Source organism: Gracilinanus agilis, chromosome 4 (assembly GCF_016433145.1).
Source record: "Gracilinanus agilis isolate LMUSP501 chromosome 4, AgileGrace, whole genome shotgun sequence".
Lineage (NCBI taxonomy): Eukaryota > Metazoa > Chordata > Mammalia > Didelphimorphia > Didelphidae > Gracilinanus > Gracilinanus agilis.
The window spans coordinates 204,552,405-204,575,265 of NC_058133.1; the positions used below are offsets into that span (position 1 = coordinate 204,552,405).

Genomic DNA, 22,861 nt, shown 5'->3' on the forward strand with positions numbered 1-22,861 from the left:
CCTTCCTTCCTTCCTTCCTTCCTTCCTTCCTTCCTTCCTTCCTTCCTACTTCCCTTCCTCCCTTTCTCCCTTCCTCCCTCCTTCCCTCTGCTCCCAGGTAGACAGAGCATTTCTGCTGGGCAGGTTACTCAGTTGGGCTCCCAGAAACTGCTCCTCCCCACAGTTGTTTCTCTTCTCTGTGGCTAGGGGTTAAGTTTGTTTAAGCTGTTTCCTTCCTCTGTCTCTGTCTGTGTCTAGAGAATGTGTGTCTCTGCTCTCTGCTGGATGTGGTATCTCCAAAGGGTGAGTCACTTCACTGAAAAAATGTCATGGCTTGTGGTCGTAGGGGAGGAGAAAGAACCCCCCACCCCAAGAGCATTTCCATCTCAGAGGACTGGGTTATTCTTAAAGTGATGGCTCCTGATTCAACTGGTGACCACACCTTTTTAAGGGGCCATTGGGAGCATTTTCGTCTGGCCAATAATATTGTCCCTCATAATTCAACTGAGGAAAACTCCCTCATATTTTGTAAAGGGACGACAGGCTAGGCAGTCAGCTGCCCTTCTAATTTCATCATGGGATCTGAACCAGATCTATGTTTTCATTGGTGTAAGAAACTTCCTCTACCAATGCAGGTACCCTACAACTTGTAACTGAGGGTTACCTAGAGCACCAAGATTTGCCCAGGGCCTCTCATTTTCTGTGATTGCATGATGAGAGGAAGGGTTAAGTAGGGCAGAGGGGAAATCATTTAGTCAGAGATCAACACCACCCTTATTTATTCATGCAGCCTTCCAACAAATATCTTATTCTCATTCTTCTTCTTCTTCTTCTTCTTCTTCTTCTTCTTCTTCTTTCTTCTTCTTCATTATTATTATTATTATTATTATTATTATTATCCACTATCATTAATTAAGATAGGCCTCTTGGAGGTGTAGTGGCAAGAGACTTGGGTCTGTAATCAGAGGACCTCGATTTCAATCCCACCTTCCTCCTCACTGCCTCTGGGATTTTGGGACAGTTCTCTCCTCTGTTGCCTCTGGGCCTGTTACTTCATATGTAAAATGAGAGATTGGAAGAGAGAATGCCTGAAGTCTCTTCTAGCTCCAAATTCTCTAAAACTCTGAGGCAGTTTGTAATGAAAATGATGGGCAGGGATGTCTGAAGAGTAGGTGCTCAGGGTGTGAATGCCTTGAACCTAGGAGGCATTCAGTAAATGTCTGTGAAATTGAATTAAAGGAAAAAAGAGTTAGAGGAGATTATAAATTCCTTGTGGGAGGGGATTATTATATGTTGAATCATGTAGCATTCAGCACATACGTGCTAGGTGCTCATTGAGTTGGTGAGTGGTACACAGATAACAAAAAGCGACCCATTCTGACGTATGGCAAGCACTTTTGTTGACATGGAATAAAGGGGCCCTAATGGGGAATGAAAAGAGATGGGGGGCAAAGATCAAGGGGCAGAGGGAGGAACAGTGAGTGGGGAACCTTGAATTCTGGACTGAGGAATTTAGTTTATTTTATATATATGGTTGCATAGAATTGGATAACAGGGAACCAAAGTGGGGTTCACATTCTGAATGATTCTTCTTTCCAGAACTAGGAGAAAGTTCAGAGCACCGGGGTGGCAGGCACCAGGGAAGTCACCAAGATGATAAGAGCTTCAGTCAATCAGTCCTTCATCAAGCATTTATTAAGAACTCACTACAGCATTTCAAAAGTGTTTGCTATGGGCCAGGCAGAGACCAAGAGCTAGAGATTCAAAGGAAGGCAAAAACACAGATTGCTCTCACGGAGCTCATATATTAATGGAGAAGATGAAATACAGAACTGTGGATATAAGAAACATGCGCCTAAATATACATAAATGGTTATGGTGTGTAGTTAGCTGCTCTGTCTAGTAGAGCTGTCCTGACCTGAAGGTAGGGGAAAACCATTCCCCAAAGGTGCCTCATTCAGAATTGGCGCCTTTTAGCTGGTCAGTCCTGGCTGGACTGTTTTTGCTGATTCAGAGCCATTTTCAAGAATTGGCCCAGGATGAGATTGTCTCATTGAAAGCAGCTGTTCCCTTTGGCGTTTGTCCCAGTTGGCAGGCCAGCCACTTCTCCCCAGAATGACCCCTCACATCTGCATGCCCCAAGAGGCCCAGCTCCTCAAGGACTCACTCTTCCTCTCCCAAATCAAACCAGAATCTAGTATCTAAGACTTTTCATCAATTGTTTTCTAAGCCTCTACCTTTCTAGCTTTGTCTTTCATGCTTTTTGAACCCTTCTCTTTCAATAATTTTCTCTGTTTGCTGCCCCCACCCCATTTCTTTCTCACATTCCATCCTCTCTACCTTTGTCCTTGCTGTTTTGTCCCCCCAACCCCTGCCCCACTTAGATATTCTTCCCTCCTCTCTCCTTATTCATTTCTGTCACTTTCTTCAAGACTCAGCTCAAACTTTCCCTTCTTTGCAGAACTTTCTTACATTCTTTATTCATTTTACATGTATATTCTTTGTTCCTTTGGCAATTTTATTTGTAGTACACTTGATATTTCTCTTATCCAGAAGTCTGATTTCCAGCAAAGTCAATCATCTGGTACAGAGCCAGAAATCTGGAATCATATGATGAAGGCTTCTGAACCACAGATAACAGCCACAGAACGCAAATATTTTCTCCACAAAGCACTGGCCTTCTTACCCCAAGACAATTGTATGTATAAGTGAAAATTCGGGTAATATCCTGACCACCCTTTCATCTCTTCTATATTTTCAAGAGACACAATGACAGCAAAAGTGATAGTTAACCAGGAGGGGAGAGACAAAAATATCTGTAAGCAGCAGACAAAAAAATACAAGAAGACTATAATCAGAGGCCATTTAGTGAAGTGGCAGACATTCCTACATACCCACTTACTGTAGAGTAATTGATGTCAGGGAGTCAGTCAACAAATATCTATTAAATATTTACTGTGTGCCAGGCACTGTTTGTAAATGATGACCTTGAGTAATCATGGAATCAATTAACAAGGATTTATTAAGTGCGATTGATTATATGCCAGACCAACTGGACTAGACTCTGAAGATACAAGTATATAAGAATACAAGTACGTGATATTTGGAAACTTATATGACAGAGAGAGAGAGAGAGAGAGAGAGAGAGAGAGAGAGAGACATACACACACACAGACAGCACAGACAGAGTTTATGGATAGGAGAATAATTTTTGAGTAAACAAGAGATAGAAAGCATTGTGAGATGTAAAATGAATAACTGAAATTACATTAACATTTTTAAAATATAATTTTATTATTTAAAATATTTTTCCATGGTTACATGATTCATGTTCTCTCCCTCCCCTCTTTTCTCCCCACTCCCAAAGCTGACAAGCATTTCCACTGGCTTATACGTGTATTATCACTCAAAACCTATTTTCATATTTAAAACCAAAACCCCAAATCAAATACTCATATAAACAAGTAATAAATCCTATGTTTTCTTCTGCATTTTTACCCCCACAGTTCTTTAGCTGTGGATAGCATTCTTTCTCGTAAATGTCTCAAAATTGTCCTGGATCATTGCATTGCTATTAGTAGCAAAATCTATTACATTTGATCGTCTCACAATGTTTCAGTTTCTGTGTATAATATTCTCCTTGTTCTGCTCATTTCACTCTGTATCAGTTCATGGAGGTCTTTCCAGTTCATATAGAAATCAAGCAGTTCATCATTCCTTATACTACAATAGTATTCCATTCTCACCATATGCCATAATTTGTTCAGCCATTCCCAAATTGAGGGACATCCCCTCATTTTCCCATTTTTTTTGCCACCACAAAAAGTGCAGCTACAAATATTTTTGTACAAATAGGTCCATCCCCATTTTTTTATCTCTTTGGGGTACAATCCTAGTAGTGGTATTGCTGGATCAAAGGGCATTCATTCTCTTAAAGTCCTTTGGGCATATTGATTACATTAAATTGAAAAGATTTAGTAAAACTAAAACTAATGAAGCAAAAATTAGAAGGAAAGCAGAAAATTGGGGAAAAATTTTAGACAGTTTCTTGGATAGAAGTTTCATATTTAAAGTATATAGAGAAAACAGTCAAATTTATGAGAATATGAACCATTCTCCAAGTGATAAATGGTCAAAGGATATGAACAGAGTTTTTGGATGAGAAAATCAAAATTGTATATAATTGTGAAAAAATGCTCTAAATTATTATTGATTAGAGAAATGTGAATCAAAATGGTTCTGAGACACCATCTCGTATCTATCAGATTGGCTAAAATGATAAAAGGGAAAAATGTTGGAAGGGATGTAGAAAAGTGGAGACACTAATACACTCTTGGTGGAATTGTGAACTGATCCAACCATCTTGGAGAGCAATGTGAAGTTGTGCCCCAAGTTGTAATTGTGTATACCCTTGGACCCAGCAATACCACTATTAGGTTTGTTTCCTAAGGTGACTAGAGAAAAAGGAAAATGACCTATATGTTCTAAAATATTTATAGCAGCTCTCTTTGTGGTGGCAAAGAACTGGAAATTAAGGGAATGTTCATTTTTTAGGAAATGGCTAAACAAGTTGTGGTATATGATGGGGATGGAATATTACTGTGCCATAACAAATGTCGAGCAGCTAATTAAAAAAAATATGGAAAAGGGGCACCTAGGTGGCTCAGTGGATAGAGAGACAACCATGGAGATAGGAGATCCTGGGTTGAAGTCTGGCCTCTGACACTTCCTAGCTGTGTGACCCTGGCAAGCCACTTAACCACCATTGCCTAGCCCTTACCATTCTTCTGCCTTAGAACCAATACACAGGATTGATTTTAAGATGAGAGGCAAGGATTATTAAAAAAATGGAAAAGCCCACATGAAATTATGAAGAGTGGGAAATCAGCAGAACCAAGAGAATATTGTATACAGCAACAGACATATTGTTTGAAGAATTACTCATGTATGGCTATTCCAGAGAAAGAAATGATAAATGGAAACAAGCAAGACATTGTTTTATATATATATATGTATATATTTATATATATATACACACACATGTATGTGTTTGTATGTATATATTATATATAAAAATGTCTTGTTTTTTACATTACATTTAGAAATTATTTCCACTCAGAATAAAACTAATAACCTCATCTGAAAGTGCATGACACATTTCACATCTGTAGCACTATCCTACCGCCATTTTAAAATATCTGTCTATCTGTCTGTCTGTCTGTCTGTCTGTCTATGTCTGTCTGTCTGTCTATCTATCTATCAAATGATACTTTCTCTAGTGCAGTGAGGGGTGAGGGGGAGATACCTTGGAATTTTAAGATAACAAACAAATAAATACATTTTTTTGAAAGCCTTACCTTCTGTCTTAGAACCACTAAGACAGAAGAGTGGCAAGGGCTAGGCAATGGCGGTTAAGTGATTTGCCCAGGGTCATACAGCTAGGAAGTGTCTAAGGCCACATTTGAACCCAGGATCTCCCATCTCTGGTCCTGGCTCTCAACTCACTGAGCCACCTGGCTGCTCCCAATAAATACATTTTCCAAAGAAAGAGTGAAATACAAATCCAAACAAAGTAATTAAATATAAGAAAATATGAAAGGGAGAACATTTATATTTAGGGGATCAAACCATATTCAATATCTTTTAATAAAAAGAAAGGAATGTAAGTCATTCATCTTAGATTTCTGTCAAAAATAGGTAAACATTTTTGGCATTTAAAGGAATGAATTTCATTATCCTTGACTACTTGTTTACGTGATATTTCTCAATTGGGTTCATGCTTGAGTTCTCACCCTCTCCAACTAATAATAGCTGATATTTTTATAGGCTGGAGTTTTTAACCTGCTTCTGTGAGCTTTTGTTTTCTTTTGAGACCGGGTCTCACTATTTCACCTAGGCTTGAAGTGCAGTGCCACTCATGATCTTCTCTGATTACTGATTGGCACAGGAGCTTGAATCTGCTTGTTCTTTCTGGGTTGGGTTTTTGTTTTAAGTTTTATTGATATGTTTTGTTTTTTTCATTACAGACATTTACAGATTATTCCCATTCTTGTAATAAAGTAAAACTATTAAATAAAGCTACTATGATAATCTCATCTGAAAGTTCATGCCACATTTCACCTCTGTAGCACTATCCTACCCATCTTATAAAAATAAATTGAATAGAAATCTATTTTCTCTGCTCCCCATTAGGACAAAAAAAAAGAAAAATAAATTTCTTGTAACGGATATACATAGTTAAATGAAACAAATGTCTAAAGCCTTCCTTATTCCACACCCTAAATCCATTACTTCTCTGTAATGGATAGTATATTTCACCATCTGTCCTTTGGAATCACGAATGGGCATTGTATGGATCATAGTTCTTGTAGTTATTAAAGTTGTGTGCTTTTACAGTGTTGATGTTATAGTATACACAGTTTTCCTGCTTCTGCTCATCTCAGTCTTTATCAGTTTATAAAAGTACCCAACATTTTGATTTTTACAATAGTGATATTATAGCTTAGCACAGTGTCTAACACACAGTAGATGCTTGATAAATGTTTATTGATTAAGTGTTGATCGATGGTATAAATTGTTCTCCTGGTTCTGCTTGTTTCATCCATAGATAAATGTGATGGGATGTACCACAACTATTTCAGTCATTCCTCAATTGATGGGCATTTTCTTAATTTCCATCTTTTGTCAACCCTAAAAGAATTGCTTTACATATTTTGTATATATAGGACATTTATTTTCTTTCTTCAATCACTTTTGGAAAGCGGCCTAAGAGTGGTCTATGAACATCTCTAGGGGGGCAGCTAGGGGGGCTCAGTAGATTAAGAACCAGATCTGGAGACAGGAGGTCCTGGATTCAAATTTGCATTAAAATACTTCCTAACTATGTGACCCTGGGCAAGTCATTTAATTCCAATTTCCCAGCTCTTGCCACTTTGTTGCCTTGAAACCAATACAGTATTGATTCTAAGAAGAAAAGGGCTTAAAAAAAAGAGCATTCATCAACTGTTGAGTAACTCTCTCTGTATAATTCTAAATTACTTTGCGGAATGGTTATAGCCATTTGTAGGTCTACTACCTGCACATCGATGTTCCTCTTTTCCAAAACCCCTTCCACACTTGTCATTTTTCTTATTTTTTGGACCATCTTTGCCATTCTGGTGGTGTGAATTGAACCACAGAACTGCTTAATTTGCATTTCTCTAATTAGTAGATTAGGATCATCTCTCATTTGGCTATGGATAGCCAAAATTTCTTCCTTTGAGAACTGCTTGTTCATATCCTTCAAACTTTAATTAGAAAATGGCTCTTTACTTAAAAATTTGAATTGGTTCCTTCCATATCTTGGAAATGAAACCTTTATATGAGAAACTTGCTGTAAAAATTTTGTCCCATTTGTTTCCCATTCAATTTTCACTTTATTAGATTTGTGAAAAAAAAAACTTTGAAATTTTACATGTTCAAAGTTATCTATTTTATCCTTTGTGATTTTCTCTGTTCCTTATTTGCCCCTACTTAGGCAGTCTGGTGTCCTTTGTCTAGGAGATGGAGAGGAAGGCCCTCATCATATTAGTGCTGTACTCTTTGGCCATCCAATTAACTTTAGCTCTCTCTACTGCAGCTCAGAACTAAATTCAAGAGATCCACCAGCTTCAGCTTCTCCCAGTAGTAGTAGGGATTATATGTCATCAACTTTGGCTCTGCATGATACCATGGGAAACAGTCCATGGGATTCACCAGATTGACAAAGGACTTTGTGACTCCAAAAAAAAAGGTTAAGCTTCCCTGTTGTAGCCTGTTGAAGTTCACCAAATACTTGCTCTGAGTTACACATTACAAATGTTATTGTTCCCATTTTACAGATGGTGAAATGGAGGCTGGGGATGGGGACTTTAAGTGACTTGTCCATGGTCACACATTAAGTGTCAGAGCTGGAACTAGAATCCATATCTCCCATTCCATTATACCACGTGGCTACCTGACCTCAGCACCATGTGCCATGCTTAGTAAATACTCATGAGCAAACTTGTTGGGATTTAGAGAGGACAAGTTGGAACAGGAGGGTGAGGGATTGTCTTCCGGGATCCTTCTGAGACAATCCACCTCTATGACCACTAAATAAGTGTCAATCCCACATACCTTAGTGCCTCTTTTCTTTCCCAAGATTTAACAAAACTTCTTGTATATAGTAAGAACTTGAATATTGCCCCTCTGATTAATCCTGTCTTAGTCCTGATCTTTCTCTTACCACATTCATCAGGGGAAGCTTTTCTTGTTGTTACTGGTCTCATCTTCCTTAGATTATCTAGTACAGATTTATTTACATGTTGGCAGCTTCCAGTGGAATATAAGCTCCTTGATGGCAGGGACTGTTTTTCCTTTTCTTTGTATCCTAAGTACCTACCTCAACATATTGCACCTTGTAGATGATTAATAAATGCTAATATTTTTCAAAGTGCTGTCAGTTGTCAGCAAATATGACCATTTCTCTGTACAAAGTACAATAAAATCTCCTGAAACTTTGAATTTCTAATGTGCGTAGCTGTTTCTTAATATTTTAAATTTAACACAGCAGTTCCAATGCTTTGTTACTTGCCTGGGTTCTCTCTTGAACATCCTTCTCCTCTTTTCTGTTTATTCCTTAAAATAATTCATTAAGGTCCTTTTTTTCTTTTTCTTTCTTTTCAATCTCACTCATTTCCTCAATTTCCCTCTCCCCGTATTTTCCCACAAAAGTCCTCCCTGGTGACAAATAAGTATAGACGAGAAAAACAAATCCACATGATGACCATGTTTGAAAATGTACATTTCATTCTGTCCTCTAAATCCATCACCTCTCCACCAAGAGGTTAGTTGCAGGTTACATCATTTTTGTGCAGTCTTGACTTGTTATTTGCACTGACAATATATCTTAAGTCTTTTAACAATTGTTTTCCTTTACAGTCTCATAAATTGTTTTTATATATTTTCTCTGGGATGCAAATGATCCAAGGCAGGTGTAATTGCTGATATGATAAGGGACCAAGAGAGTCAAGGGAGGAGGACATGTAGAGCTGAACTAGCTCACCAAGGAGTTAAGAGGGAGAAAAGAGGAGAGTGGATAGTGCAGGGTAGAGAGCCTGGGAAAGAACTGAGGAATCAAGGGATTGCAGATCATGGTGTGGATAAAGAATGGGGTTTGGTAAGGGAAGGCAAAATGGGAGAGGTGATGAGCAAATGGGTTATGGTTAGATAAGGAGATTTCACAATTCCATGGTGGTGCATTTGTGGGTAATGGCAACATCAAGGGTATGATTATCTTTTTTGTGTGGCTAAGGTAAGGTGGAGGAGTAAGCCATGGGAAATCAGTAGATCAAAGAACTGAGTGATTAAAATTTTCAAGGAAGAGTCAATAAGTATGTAGAAGACCTCTTGTATTAGGGCAGGAGTTGGAGAGAAGAGAAATAATTATGAGCCAGGTATTGAAGTCATTGAGGAAGGGAGAAATTTAGAGAAAACAACTTCCAGGATTTTGATTGGGTGATAGATATTAATTTCATGAATATAAAAGGAGGAGAAATTACAGAGTGAGAGAGAGGTAGGTACGTGTCTTGGACATCTGGAAGTGGCAATGGGGAGCAAAGAGTAGTATTCAAACTCTGTATTCTGGACCACTAAGCCCAGGGAAATGCCATCAGGGAGTAGAGAGGTTTTAGTGACTGCTGAAAGATGAACAAATGGGAGAGGAAAAGATTTAGGATGAAGAAAAGTTTGTTGCCTATTGGATTCCAGATATGTCTAGGTCACTTATCTTTTTTGGAGCTTATTGTAACATATGGAATGAGATATTGGACTAAACCTGATTTCTCCCAGACCTCTTTCCAATTTTCCCAGCTGTTTTTGTGGAGTAGTTGGAGATGTTGGATTTATTTAATTACTATGATGCTCTATTAAATTGCTTCTGGATCTGGTGTCCCTAATCTGTTTCACCAATCAACTTTTCTATTTCTTAACCAGTACTTAAGATTTATGATGATTACTGCTTTTGAGAATACTATAGTTTGAAATCTTGGACTGCTAAACTCCATTCCTCATTTTTCTCCCATTGTTTTCCCTGAGGTTACTAAACTTTTGTTACTACAATTCAATTTTGGTACTGTTTTTTCTAGTTCAACAAAAGAACCCTTTGGTAGTTTGGTATGGAATTGAATATGTAAGTTAATTTAGGTAGTGTTTTCATTTTTATAATATCAGCATAGCTCATCCATGAGCAATTAAAACCTGTAATTATTTAAATCTGTACTTCTGGAAAGAGTGTTTTGTAGCTGAATAGTTTTTTAGATTCCTAAGTATGATTGCTAGTTGAACTCCCAGACATTTTATATATTCTACAATGGAATTAATGGAATTTATTTATCTCTCTCTTCCCAAAGAGCTTTGTTGGTAAAATACAAGGATCACTTCAAAAATATAAAATAAAGTATTAGCAAAGAGGCTACAACTATTGTGAGGGATTTTTTTTGTCAACTTGGCTTTACTTCTTTTTAAAAAAAATCAGATTAGTTAATGATTTATCAATTTTATTAGTTTCTTTTCCTCCAAAAAACCCTAGCTCCTGGTTTTATTTATAAAGTCAATGCTTTTTTCTGTTTTTAATTTTGTTTATCTTTTTTAAATTTTAGAACATCTGTTTTTGTATTTGAGGTCTTTTGTTTTGTTGCTTTTCTAATTTTCTTAATTGTATAACAAATTCATTGATTCATTTTTCTCTCTCTTTTGTTGGTAAAGGTGTTTAGAGACATAGAGTCAATTCTAAGGACTACTCTGATTGAGTTCCAAAAGTTTTGATGTATTGTCTCGTTGTTTTCCTTGAGGAAATTAGTTATTTTGTATGATTTATTCTTTGATTCACCAATTCTTTGGGATTAGATTATTTTGTCTCCATTTAAATTTGAATACTTTCTTCAAATGCTCTTTAATGAGTACAGTTTTTTTTTTTGCATTGTGATCAGTAAAGGATATGTTTTATATTTCCCATTTTCTATACAGTTTATGCATCTTTTTGTCTTAGCCTATGATCAATTTTTGTAAAAGTATCATGTACGGCTGAGAAATATGTATATACCTTTTTATTCTTATTCAGTAGTCACCTGTGATTCAGTTGCACTTTTAAACAATTCTACACACTTCCTTAACTTTTTTCTAATTTATATTCTTATTAGATTTGTTAGAACTGAAATGAAAACATTTAGCTCCCTAGCTACTATGGTTTTGTTATTTATTTTTCCTTATGTTTCTTTTTAAAGTTTCACATACTTAGATGTTATGACATTCCTTGTATCTGTATTAAATATTTATATTTATTTCATTATTTGGATTCATTTCAGCATAATGTAGTTATTTTATCTCTTTTAACTATGAATTTATTTAAAATCATGATTTGTACCTTTTACTTTTTAAAAATCACCTAGTACCTAAATTCTGCTTTAGCCTCTCACATTAATCACTGTAAATCTTTGTTTTAAATGTGTTTCTTGTAAACAACATACTGTTGAGTTCTATTCTAATCCATCTGCTACCATCCATCTATTTCATGGATAAATTTATACTATTCGGCATCATTATTATGACTGCAAATTGTATATTTTCCTTTATCACAACCTCATATCTTTACTGCATTTGCTTCTGACCCTATCTTAAAAAAAGGATGGAGAAAGAGAAAGAATTTACTTGATGACTGTGTGTGTGTGTATACCCTTCCATTATCGGGTTCAAATAAGAGTGAAGGTCATTAGATGCCTGTTCCCTTCATTTCACCCTCATTGTTTGTATATTTTTAAAATTTATACATTTTATATACTTTTTAAACTCTTTTTTCATATACTTTCTGAAGTTTATGTGGGCAGCTTGGCTTTTATTTGACTTTACATCTAAGTCAATAAATATTTTTATTTGAATATTGTAATCAGAAACCCACATTTATATTATATCACATGGAATATCAGATTGGAATTATATATCAGTTGTAGGGGAGAAAGTGGTTTTGGTGCTGGTCTTTTTGGAGTCCTGGTCTAAAATGTCCGGCTCTATCTCTGGGAAGACTCTTAAGAAGCAGCTGGTATTTTTCCTTTTCTCTGGTCCCAGGCTCTTTCCCTACCCCCTGCAGAGGGATATTTTCCATTAACCCATCATTGACCTTGAAGAAACTTTTGACTTCAAAACATTAAGTCTCTAGAGAGGCCTTGGGCAGCCTTGGTGAGTTTAGTTGTGGTTTGTGGGATAAGACAAGAGAAGGAATGAGAGAAAGGATCATATTGAGAGGACAAAGAACACCCAGGGTAAGGTCTGGCTACTGAGGTCACTCCTTGACATAGTCTGCTTGGACCCATCCATTGAGATAGCCTAGTATTGTTTAAGAATTGAAGAAAGTGATCCTGGACTCGTAGTCACCAACATCCTGACTTCCATATTGGTGCCAAAGTCTTACAGGAGGGTGATCACAAATCACATAATACTAGAAACAAAGGAGACTTGAGATTGTCTAGTTTAGCCTTCCCTCAGTTAACTTTTAAAAAAACTGTTGTCATTAAGTCATTTCAGTTGTGTCTGAGCCCATTTGGAATTTTCTTGGCAATAGTATTATAGTGGTTTGCCATTTCCCTCTCCAGATCATTCTACAAAAAAAGAAACTGAGGCAAACAAACTTAAGTGAGTTTGTTGTAAGCTAGTAAGTGTTGGAGGCCAGAATTGAACTTACGAAGTTGAGTCTTCCTGATTCCAGGTCTGGCACTCTATCTACTGTGCCACCTGGCTGCCTTTTTAAAAAATCAGTTTTTTAACTGATCAGTCCACAATAAAGTGGCATACTTAAAAATTTTTTTAAATTTTTAATTCTTTAGAAAAATTTTCCATGATTACGATTCATGTTTTAACTTTCCCCTTCACCCCTCTTCACTCCCCCCCCATAGCCAATGTGCATTTCCACTCGTTTTAACATGTATCATCAATCAAGACTTATTTACATATTATTGATAGTTGCATTTGTGTGGTCGTTTAGAGTCTACATCCCCAATCATGTCCACATCAACCCATGTGTTCTAGCAGTTGTTTTTCTTCTGTGTTTCCACTCCTGTAGTTCTTCCTCTGAATGTGGGTAGCATTCTTTTCCATAAATTCCCCAGAATTGTCCTGAATTTGCTGCTAGTCATTGCTACTAGTACAGAAGTCCATTACATTCGATTTTACCACAGTGTATCAGTCTCTGTGTACAATGTTCTCCTGGTTCTGCTCCTTTCACTCTGCATCAATTCCTGGAGGTCATTCCAGTTCACATGGAATTCCTCCAGTTTATTATTCCTTTGAGCACAATAGTATTCCATCACCAGCATATACCACAATTTGTTCAGCCATTCCCCAATTGAAGGGCATACCCTCATTTTCCAGTTTTTTGCCGCCACAAAAAGTGCAGCTATAAATATTTTTGTACAAGTCTGTTTATCTATGATTTCTTTGGGGTACAAACCCAGCAATGGTATGGTTGGATTGAGGGGCAGGAAGTCTTTTATCGCTCTTTGGGCATAGTTCCAAATTGCCATCCAGAATGGTTGGATCAGTTCACAACTCCACTAGCAATGCAATAATGTCCCAATTTTGCCACATCCCCTCCAACATTTATTAGTTTCACCTGCTATCATTTTAGCCAATCTGCTAAGTGTGAGGTGGTACCTCAGAGTTGTTTTGATTTGCATTTCTCTAATTATTAGAGATTTAGAACACTTTCTCACGTGCTTATTGATAATTTTGATTTCTTTGTCTGAAAATTGCCTATTCATGTCCCTTGCCCATTTATCAATTGGGGAATGGCTTGATTTTTTTATACAATTGATTTAGCTTCTTGTATATTTTAGTAATTAGACCTCTGCCAGAGTTTTTTGTTATAAAGATTTTTTCCCAGTTTGTTGTTTCCCTTATGATTTTGGTTGCATTGTTTTTGTTCGTACAAAACCTTTTTAATTTTATATAATCAAAATTATTTATTTTAAATTTTGTAATTTTTTCTAACTCTTGCTTGGTTTTAAAATCTTTCCTTTCCCAGACATATGAAAACCATACTATTCTGTGTTCACTTAATTTACTTATAGTTTCCTTTTTTATATTCAAGTCATTCACCCATTTTGAATTTGTCTTGGTGTAGGGTGTGAGATGTTGATCTAAACCTAATCTCTCCCATATTGTTTTCCAATTTTCCCAGCAGATTTTGTCAAATAGTGGATTTTTGTCCCCAAAGTTGGGCTCTTTGGGTTTATCATAGACTGTCTTGCTGATATCACTTACCCCAAGTCTATTCCACTGATCCTCCCTTCTATCTCTTAGCCAGTGCCATATAGTTTTGATGATCACTGATTTATAGTATAGTTTAATATCTGGTACTGCTAGGCAACCTTCCTTCACAGTTTTTTTCATTATTTCCCTTCATATTCTCGATCTTTTGTTCTTAAAGTGGCATACTTTATTGAACAAAGAAACAAAAACATTTAAGCAAAACCGACAAGGCAACCATATTTGATTGTATAAGCAATATTTTCCTCTTGTAATTCTCTACTTCTTTAGGAATGTGTTTTGTCCTCTGTTATCTAGGGCCAAGATTATTCTTTGCAATTAATTGGAGTCTAGCAGCCTTTTTCAGTTGTTTTCATTTATATTATTGAAGTCATTATGAATATTGTTTTCTTTGTTCAATATCACGTCATACAAGTCTTCTCGTTCTTCTTTGAACTTTTCATGTTCTTCCTTTCAATAATATTCCATTAGATTCAGAGATCAGAATTTGTTTATACCTTCTCATCTTACAGAAAAGGAAACTGAGACCCTAGGAAGATGTGACTTACCCAAAGTTGTACTGCTTTGTGTATGGCAGAACCACTATTTTTACCCAGGCCCTTTTTATTCTCAATCTAGCTCTTTTTTCATAATACCACCCTGGGGTTTGGAGCTGGGGAATGTCCTGATGAAAATGGTGCTTATGAACATACTTGTTGATAATGTATAAGGTGGATTAGGGGGGAGAGAGAGAGAGAGAGAGAAGATTGAAAAGTCAACTAAGAGGTTATTTTATAGTAAGTCCTGAGAATGATGTTGGTGGGGATACAAAGAAATCAATGAACAGGAGAGACATTTTTAATTCCTTATTACCTGCCTTCTTTTCCAGAGCCCAATGTCTTCCTGATCTTCAGTCATGGGCTACAAGGCTGTCTGGAGGCTCAAGAAGGACAGGTTAAGGTCTCACCAGCCTGCAACACCAGCCTACCTGCACAGCAATGGAAGTGGGTCTCCCGCAACCGACTCTTCAACTTGGGCAGCATGCAGTGCCTGGGCACAGCCTGGCCTGGTGCTAATACAACCTCAGCCCCATCCCTGGGCACCTATGAGTGTGACCGAGAAGCCCTAGTCCTGCGCTGGCACTGCCGGACTCTGGGGGATCAACTGTCTTTGTACCTGGGGGGACAGACTGGGAACAACTCAAAGACTGTTGTCTCTGATCGTGGAGACCAGACAAGGGGCAACCAGTGGCGCATCTATGGAAGTGATGAGGATCTGTGCTCTGTACCCTACTATGGTGAGGGGGCCGGGGTCGGATAATGCTTCTAAAGAGAGTATGAGGAGTGGTAAACAGCTCCCTCCTTGTGCTATGGGCTCTGGGGAAAGAGTCTCTCCCTGCCACCCATGATTTCACTCTTCAAATAAAATGTTTCCCAAGTAATTTACTTTTCAACTATTCCCTAAGAAATAATCATTTAAATTTATACAACACTATAAAGTTGGCAAAGATTTTCCCATATGTTACCTCATTTGATCCTCACAAGTTTTGTGTTATTGTTGTTGAGCCGTTTCAGTCGTGTCTGACTCTTCATGACCCCATTTGAGGTTTTCTTAGCAGAGATACTGGAGTAGTTTGCCATTTCTTCTTCCAACTGATTTTATAGATGGGGAAACTGAGGCAAACAGGGTTAAGTGATTTGCCCACAGTTGCATGGCTAGTAAGTGTCTGAGGCTGGATTTGAACTCAGATCTTCCTGACTCTAGGCCTGGAGCTCTATTCACTAAGCTACTCTAGGTACTATTATTATTCCCATTTTTCAGATGAGGTACTCAAGGTTTAGAGAAGTAGAAATTAAACAATTAACTCAGGATCATCTAGAGTGTCTTGAGTTGGAAGCAAATCCCAGTTCCAGCATTCCACCCACCATATTACTCTGATTTTCCAAAGTGTTTTTATGTCCATCTTATTTTATCCTTCACTATGAGGTTAAATAAAGCAACTTTAATCTCCATTTTATGGAAGAATAAAGGCCTGGTATTGTTAGGTCACACATTGTGTTAATGGCAGAGCTAAAACTAGGGCACCTGAGCACCAGAACTGTTCCCACTAGGCAATTTTCCTCTTATCCCCTTTCTTGGAAGACCACCTGGCTTCTGAGATAAGTAAACTGGCTGGCAACATTGAGGGAGCAGTATGGCAAGAGAAAATGGGACCTCTGGACAGCAAGGCTTAAAAGGGGTTACCTTTTAGCCATCTCTCATCTCACCTCTCCCCACATCCACACCTGGCAATCTGTGTCTCTGTATGTAGGAAAGAAACCCCTCTACACTCTTAACTTTGACAGAAGCTAATCTGAGCTAATCTGGGTCTGTGGGGAATTAATCCTCTGGGTAGTGATAATTCCTTGTCTTTGAAGGTTTTAGGCTAGATTCATGGAATAAAAGGGAAAAGAGAACAGTGGGATGGAACTTAAGACTAGGACACCTCTAGCTTTGCATAGCCACAAGTGGGAGACTCATTCAGACGTGTCTGACTGTGACTCCATGGACGACAGCTCACATACCGTCCAAGATACTGGAGTGGTTTGCCATTTCCTTCTCCTGTAGATTAAGGCAAATAGAGTTAAATGACTTGCCCAAGTTCACACAGCTAATAAGGGTCTGAGGCTGGGAGTCCAGTGAGGGAGGTATAGCAGGGTAAATCTGGAAAGCTCTTTGAGGAAAACATGATCATTTCCATTTTATTCCTTTTTGTCTTTGCTAGCTCTGAGGATATGGAAGGCAAGGAGAAAAAAACTGGGAAAAGCAGATCTTTCATCCTCCTCTTGCTTCTATCCCACTATTCCCATACTATCCAGAATTCCTACTAGTTGTATGATAGAGAGCTGGGGGCAATAGGCTGGTCACTGATACCCCCAGCCCACTTGACTGATAGGATAGGAAATGATTTTGGCACCCTAATAGTGAGAGCTCTGTCCTTCTCCCCAACAGAAATATACACAATTCAAGGAAACTCTCATGGGAAGCCCTGTACCATCCCCTTCAAATATGACAATCAGTGGTTCCATGGGTGTACCAGCACCGGCAGAGAAGACGGGCACCTCTGGTGTGCCACCACTCAGGATTACGGCAAGGATGAGCGATGGGGCTTCTGCCCCATTAAGAGTGAGTGTCGCTCCTGCCATCCCTACCCCTATCTCCAGAATAAGGTACTGGGAAGAGGGGGAGGGAAATAGTGGGTAGGAGAAGGATTGAAGGGAGTTATTGATAAAAACTTGCAGATGGAGGCTGGAAAGGTTAGAAGGAGGCTGGGAATATGTTGGGGGGTCGGATGTAGGTTGGAGGTCCAGGAGATCAGGAATGCAGGCAGATTTGGTGGAATTTTAGGGGCTCGTGTGAGACGTGGCTCTCTCTTGTCACTTTCCATTCCCACTGTCCTTTTGGACTTCAGAGATGGAATATGACTGGGATCCCTACTCTTTTTTTTTTTTGGTACTATTGTCAATCTGGGAAAGACTGATCTTTTTTGGACCCTTCTTGGAGTAATATTTTTAAAGGCATAAAGCAAAACACACAGGATTACAAAGGAAACCAATTGTATTACAATCTGGTCATTAATATTTATTAATTTAAAAAATGTTTATGGACCCTGTGTTAAGAACCTCTGGAATAGGAGATTGAGGTTATCACATAGTACCAGGGGGACTCTTTAGGAGGGTCACTTGTGGGGTCAGCCACTAGTCTGTGTCTCCTCTAAGCTCCCTCCATTCCTTCTTTCCTACTGCTGTTTTAGGTAATGACTGTGAGACTTTTTGGGATAAGGACCAGCTAACAAATAGCTGCTACCAGTTTAATTTCCAGTCTACACTGTCCTGGAGAGAGGCCTGGGCCAGTTGTGAGCAGCAGGGAGCTGACCTGTTGAGCATCACTGAGATCCACGAGCAAACCTACATCAATGGTGAGTGAGGCCAGGATGGGGAAGACTGGTGTTCCCAATCTCTTCTCCCTAATTCTAACTCCATTAGTAACAAGTCTTCTCTTTTCTTATAAACAGCTGAGCACTGTATATAGGGTCAGCAGAAAACTGAACCCTTTCAACAGCAAACAGGGATGTCTTGGAGGACTTTTGGTGGGCAAGAACTGAGGTGTAGTGGGGAAAAATGCATATGGAGGGTTTGGGACAATGGTGTACTGGTAAATGTTTAACCACCAGCCCCCGAGGGGATAAAAGTATTCTCCATATACTTTGAAATTTAATCTTCATTATTAACATTTTTTGCATTACTCTCTTAAGTCTAGATGATCAACAAAATAGCAAATCAAACCCTGATTTGTAGCGTTTGCTTATTTTTGGTGTGTAAGTGCTCATGCAGAAAATTTAACAATGGACTCTCTTAATCCAGTAAGAGATGACTCTAGCATACCCCTGGTACCAGAGCACACTCTCCTTTGTTTGTGTATGTGTAGGAGGATAAAAGAACCACTGGGCTGTTGAAGGCAGATTGGTAGAGGAGAGAAGGGTAAGGTATTCAGTGGCAGGGCTACTGTCATTTATTTTAAATTAAAAAAAAATACACACAATGTGTCAATGAGCTGTGATTTCAATGGTGCGTTAACTCCCTCTACTAAATGCAGATCATAACCTGTCTATAATAATCCTAATAGGGCAACGGGGCCTATGATTTCATTGGCATTAGCAGAGTGATTCTCAAAGTGTGGTCTGGGGGATGGCTGGGGGTCCTCAAAACCCTTTCAGGGGGTCTATGAGGTCAAAATCATTTTCATTATAATACTAAATTCTTCTAATGAATAAGATGATAAAAATCAATAGATATAATCCTCATAAACAAAGGCTGTTTGGAGTCTTCAATAAATTTAAGAGTATAAAGTGGCCCTCAAAATTTTTTTGAGTGTAAAGGGATTTAAAAAAAAAAACTTTTATCTTCTATCTTTTTTTTTTTTTTACTATAAAAGTTTTATTATTTCATCAATGGTAACTTCTAGCAAAATGTAGTTCTATTTTTGCTTTTGCTTTTGCTTTGTCTGAAATCATTATTTAAAAAAATTTTTTTTTATTTTACCTTCTGTCTTAGCATCACTTCCAAGACAGAAATGAGCAGCATAAGGCTAGGCAACTGGGGGTTAAGTGACAGGGTCACACAGCTAGGAAGTGTCTGAAGTCCAGATTTGAATCAATTTCTTCCTCACTTTGGGCCTGGTGTTCTGTCCACTACATACCTAGCTGCCCAGTACTCAGGAGAGCTAGAATTTACCTAGTGCTTTTAGATTTGCACAGTCCCTTACCTATGTTATCTCATTTGATACTCATAATAACTGTGTGAGGAGGGGCAGCTAGCTAGCACAGTGGTTAGAGTACCAGGTCTGGAATCAGGAGGACCTGGATTCAAATCTGACCTCAGATACTTCCTAGCTTTGTGATCCTGGGCAAGTCACTTAATCCCCATTGCTTAGCCCTTAATACAATTATTAATTTTACTAATATATAACATATATAAATATAATAATATTATCATAGTACAGAATGAATCAATATAACAATATAGTATTTTATAATAATAATATTAATATATAATATAATACTTTATTATATTATAACTGGATCATATATATTATATAATACTATTTTACTATTATTAATAGAGTATTTAATTTGATTAAAATTATAGTATTTTAAGGGTTTAAAATAATTTAAAAAAACCCTGTCAGGTAGATATTTTAGCTTAGCAGACAAGTCAGAAGGAATCATTTGAGGCTGAGAGGTGGACATCAATGGGCCTTAAGTCCAAAAGTATCAGATATGAGGCCAAAACCCAGGCCAGCATGCCGGCACACCGCCTCCCCCACTTTAGTGACAAAACTAAATAATGAAATAAACAAAATAAAGACGATCAGAAAAACTAGAGCCTCAAATTCACCACTATTTCTTAGTTTGCCAAAAAGGAATGTGCTAATATTCTGGCAAGATTCAGCAATAATGTGACATGGTAGGGAATTATAGCAACAATGGTGAGAGGCAGTCTGACCTAGTGGATAGGCTGGCTGTGGGACCTTGGGTCAATCACTTGATCTCTCTGTTCTACCTCCAAACCCTCTCAGAGTCTAAATTGAAGAACTGATGCAGAACAAAGTCCATGGACTTTGGAGGAGTTACCCACACCAATGAAATCATAAGCCTGGAAGAACCCCAATGACCAGAAATAATAATCAGATACCCGATGCTGGCAATGATAATGGTGGTGATATGCTTGGAATTCCTTTCAGATCTTTCTTCTGTTGGTGAACTTGGATTTTTATTTTGGGGCTCTTTCCTTTCCAGCTAGATACATCTTTTCCCTGTTTCTATTTAGCTGTTACATTTTGGGATTTGTACATAGTGGGCATTTTGGTTAAAATTAATTCCTGTTTTTTTTCCTCCCTCCTCTCCTTTCCCTTCTCTCTTTCTACCTCCATCCCCTTTCTTTGGTCTTGTGCCCAGGACTGCTCACTGGCTATAGCTCTACCCTCTGGATTGGACTCAATGACCTGGACACCAATGGCGGCTGGCAGTGGTCTGACAATTCTCCCCTCAAATATCTTAACTGGGAGAGTGGTAAGACTTTAGATCTCCACATCCATCAGCCATGTAGGGCCCCCTGCATGCCAGAGGAAGTCCATCTCTTCCTTTCTTCTAAGGGGAAAGCACTCTACTATCTTCCTTAGAGGCAACAACCTAGAGGTATATAGGGATGGAGATGTAGCTAAGTGGTTCTACTGGATCTGGGATCAGGAAGAGCTGAATTCAAACCTAACTTCAGCCATGTTCTAACCTTGTAACCCTGAAGCAAGTCACTTAATCGCAATCTGCCTCAGTTTCCTCATCTGTAAGATGTGAATATTGTATTAATAACATCTGCTTCCAGGTTGCTGTGAGGATAAAATAAGACAATATCTGTAAAGGGTTTTGCAAACCTTCAGACATTATATAAATGCTAGCTATTAAAAAAAAAAACCAAACAAATACCTTTCCTTCTGTCTTAGAACTAATGCTTAGTATTGGTTCCAAGGCAGAAGAGCAAGTAAAGGCTAGGCAATGGGGGTTAAGTGACTTGCCCAGAGTCACACAGCTAGAAAGTGACTGAGCTCAGATTTGAATTCATGACCTCTTCTCCTTAGGTTTGGCTCTCAATCCACTGAGCCACTTAGCTGTCTCCATAAACTATTATTGGGGCTGGAAGTGAGATCCATAGTCTGACCCTATTGTCAGGGGAGAAGAAATAGGGCTGGGGGACACTCCCTCCTCCCTTATGCCTTTCCTGCCTTTTCCTCTTCCCCCTTACAGTCCTTTGTCTCTATTATAGTTTAAGATGGGTCATCTGGATCTCAGCTCAGAGCTTCACTTGCTCCATAACTCTTTTCCTGACTCCTTTCCCAGGGGCTTAGATGGGCAGTGCTGATTAGCAGAGAGAATGGGCTTCTGGAAGGGTTTGCCTTATAAGTCCTCCTTCAGCCTGGTCCTCTTCCCTCTCACCTGCCAGCCCATGATATTCTGGGGAGGGGGAGATTCTGGGAAGAGCTCCTGAGGCGCTGACCCATTTCTTCACCTGTTGCTGTAACCCACATCTGGACCATGTTTGCTTTTCTATCTACCTGGCACTCTCTAATCTCCTAGAAGAAGTGGCTCACCCTTCCTGACCCATGGAGTCTGATGCTCGCAGGATCATAGAATTAGAGCTGGAAGGGACGAGAGAGGTCAGCCAATTCAACCCCCTTATTTTAAAGATGAGGAAACTTAGGCCTGGAGAGATGACTTGTCTGAGGTCCTGCAGGTAGTGTCAGAGACAGGATTTGAATTCAGGTCCTTTAAATCCAAAGCTTCTTGACACTGGGCTCACTATACCCTTCAGCTTGTTAATGCCTCAAGTCTCAACCTCCAACACAGGGCAAGGTCTAGGCAACCTTCCATTGCCAGCCAGGAGGAGGAATTGGCAGGGAGAGCAGTGTGGATTCTGTGAGGTTGGTTTAGGAGGGACAACGAGATCCCCTGAGGATACAGAAATCAGAAACTGTGCCCTTCAGAACCTATGAACAGGTGGGCCAAGTTGGTTTGGAGATGTTGCTCTCCTTTCTATTCCTTAACTTGGAGATATGGTGGGGAATGGGGTGAGCTCTCTTGGCTTTAGGGCTCCAGATATGAGCTCTTCCCTTCCTGGGGGATGCGTTTCTTTCTCTCCCTCTTTCTCTCTGCTTCTCTTTCTTTTTCTCTCTGTCTCTTTCCATTTCTATTTCTCTCTTTCTATATCTTTGTCTCCTTTTCTCTATCTCCCTGTGTCTCTGTCTTTCTGCCCATCTCTCTTTCTTTCTCTCTGTTTCTGTATTTCTGTCTCTTTTTCTCTATCTCTTTCTGTGTCTCTACCTTTCTGTCTGTCTGTTTCTGTCTCTTTGTCTGTTTCTGTATCTCTGCCTCTTTCTCTCTTTCTGTCTTTCTTATTTTCTATCTGTCTCTGTTTCTGTATCTCTGACTCTTTCTCCCCATCTCTGTCTCTGCCTTTCTTTTTCTGTCTGTCTCTGTTTTCATCTGTCTCTCTTT

At 38.6% G+C, this 22,861-nt stretch overlaps 1 protein-coding gene across 1 annotated transcript in view; it reads left to right on the forward strand.

Annotated features, from left to right (window-relative positions):
• Nucleotides 1-22,861, forward strand: part of MRC2 (mannose receptor C type 2) — a 93,362-nt gene that overhangs the window by 33,414 nt on the left and 37,087 nt on the right. The window contains exons 2-5 of the mRNA XM_044673208.1: nucleotides 15,164-15,571; nucleotides 17,266-17,439; nucleotides 18,068-18,232; nucleotides 20,771-20,884. Of these exons, the coding sequence (XP_044529143.1) occupies nucleotides 15,164-15,571; nucleotides 17,266-17,439; nucleotides 18,068-18,232; nucleotides 20,771-20,884 (861 nt within the window). The remainder of the gene's footprint in view (nucleotides 1-15,163; nucleotides 15,572-17,265; nucleotides 17,440-18,067; nucleotides 18,233-20,770; nucleotides 20,885-22,861) is intronic.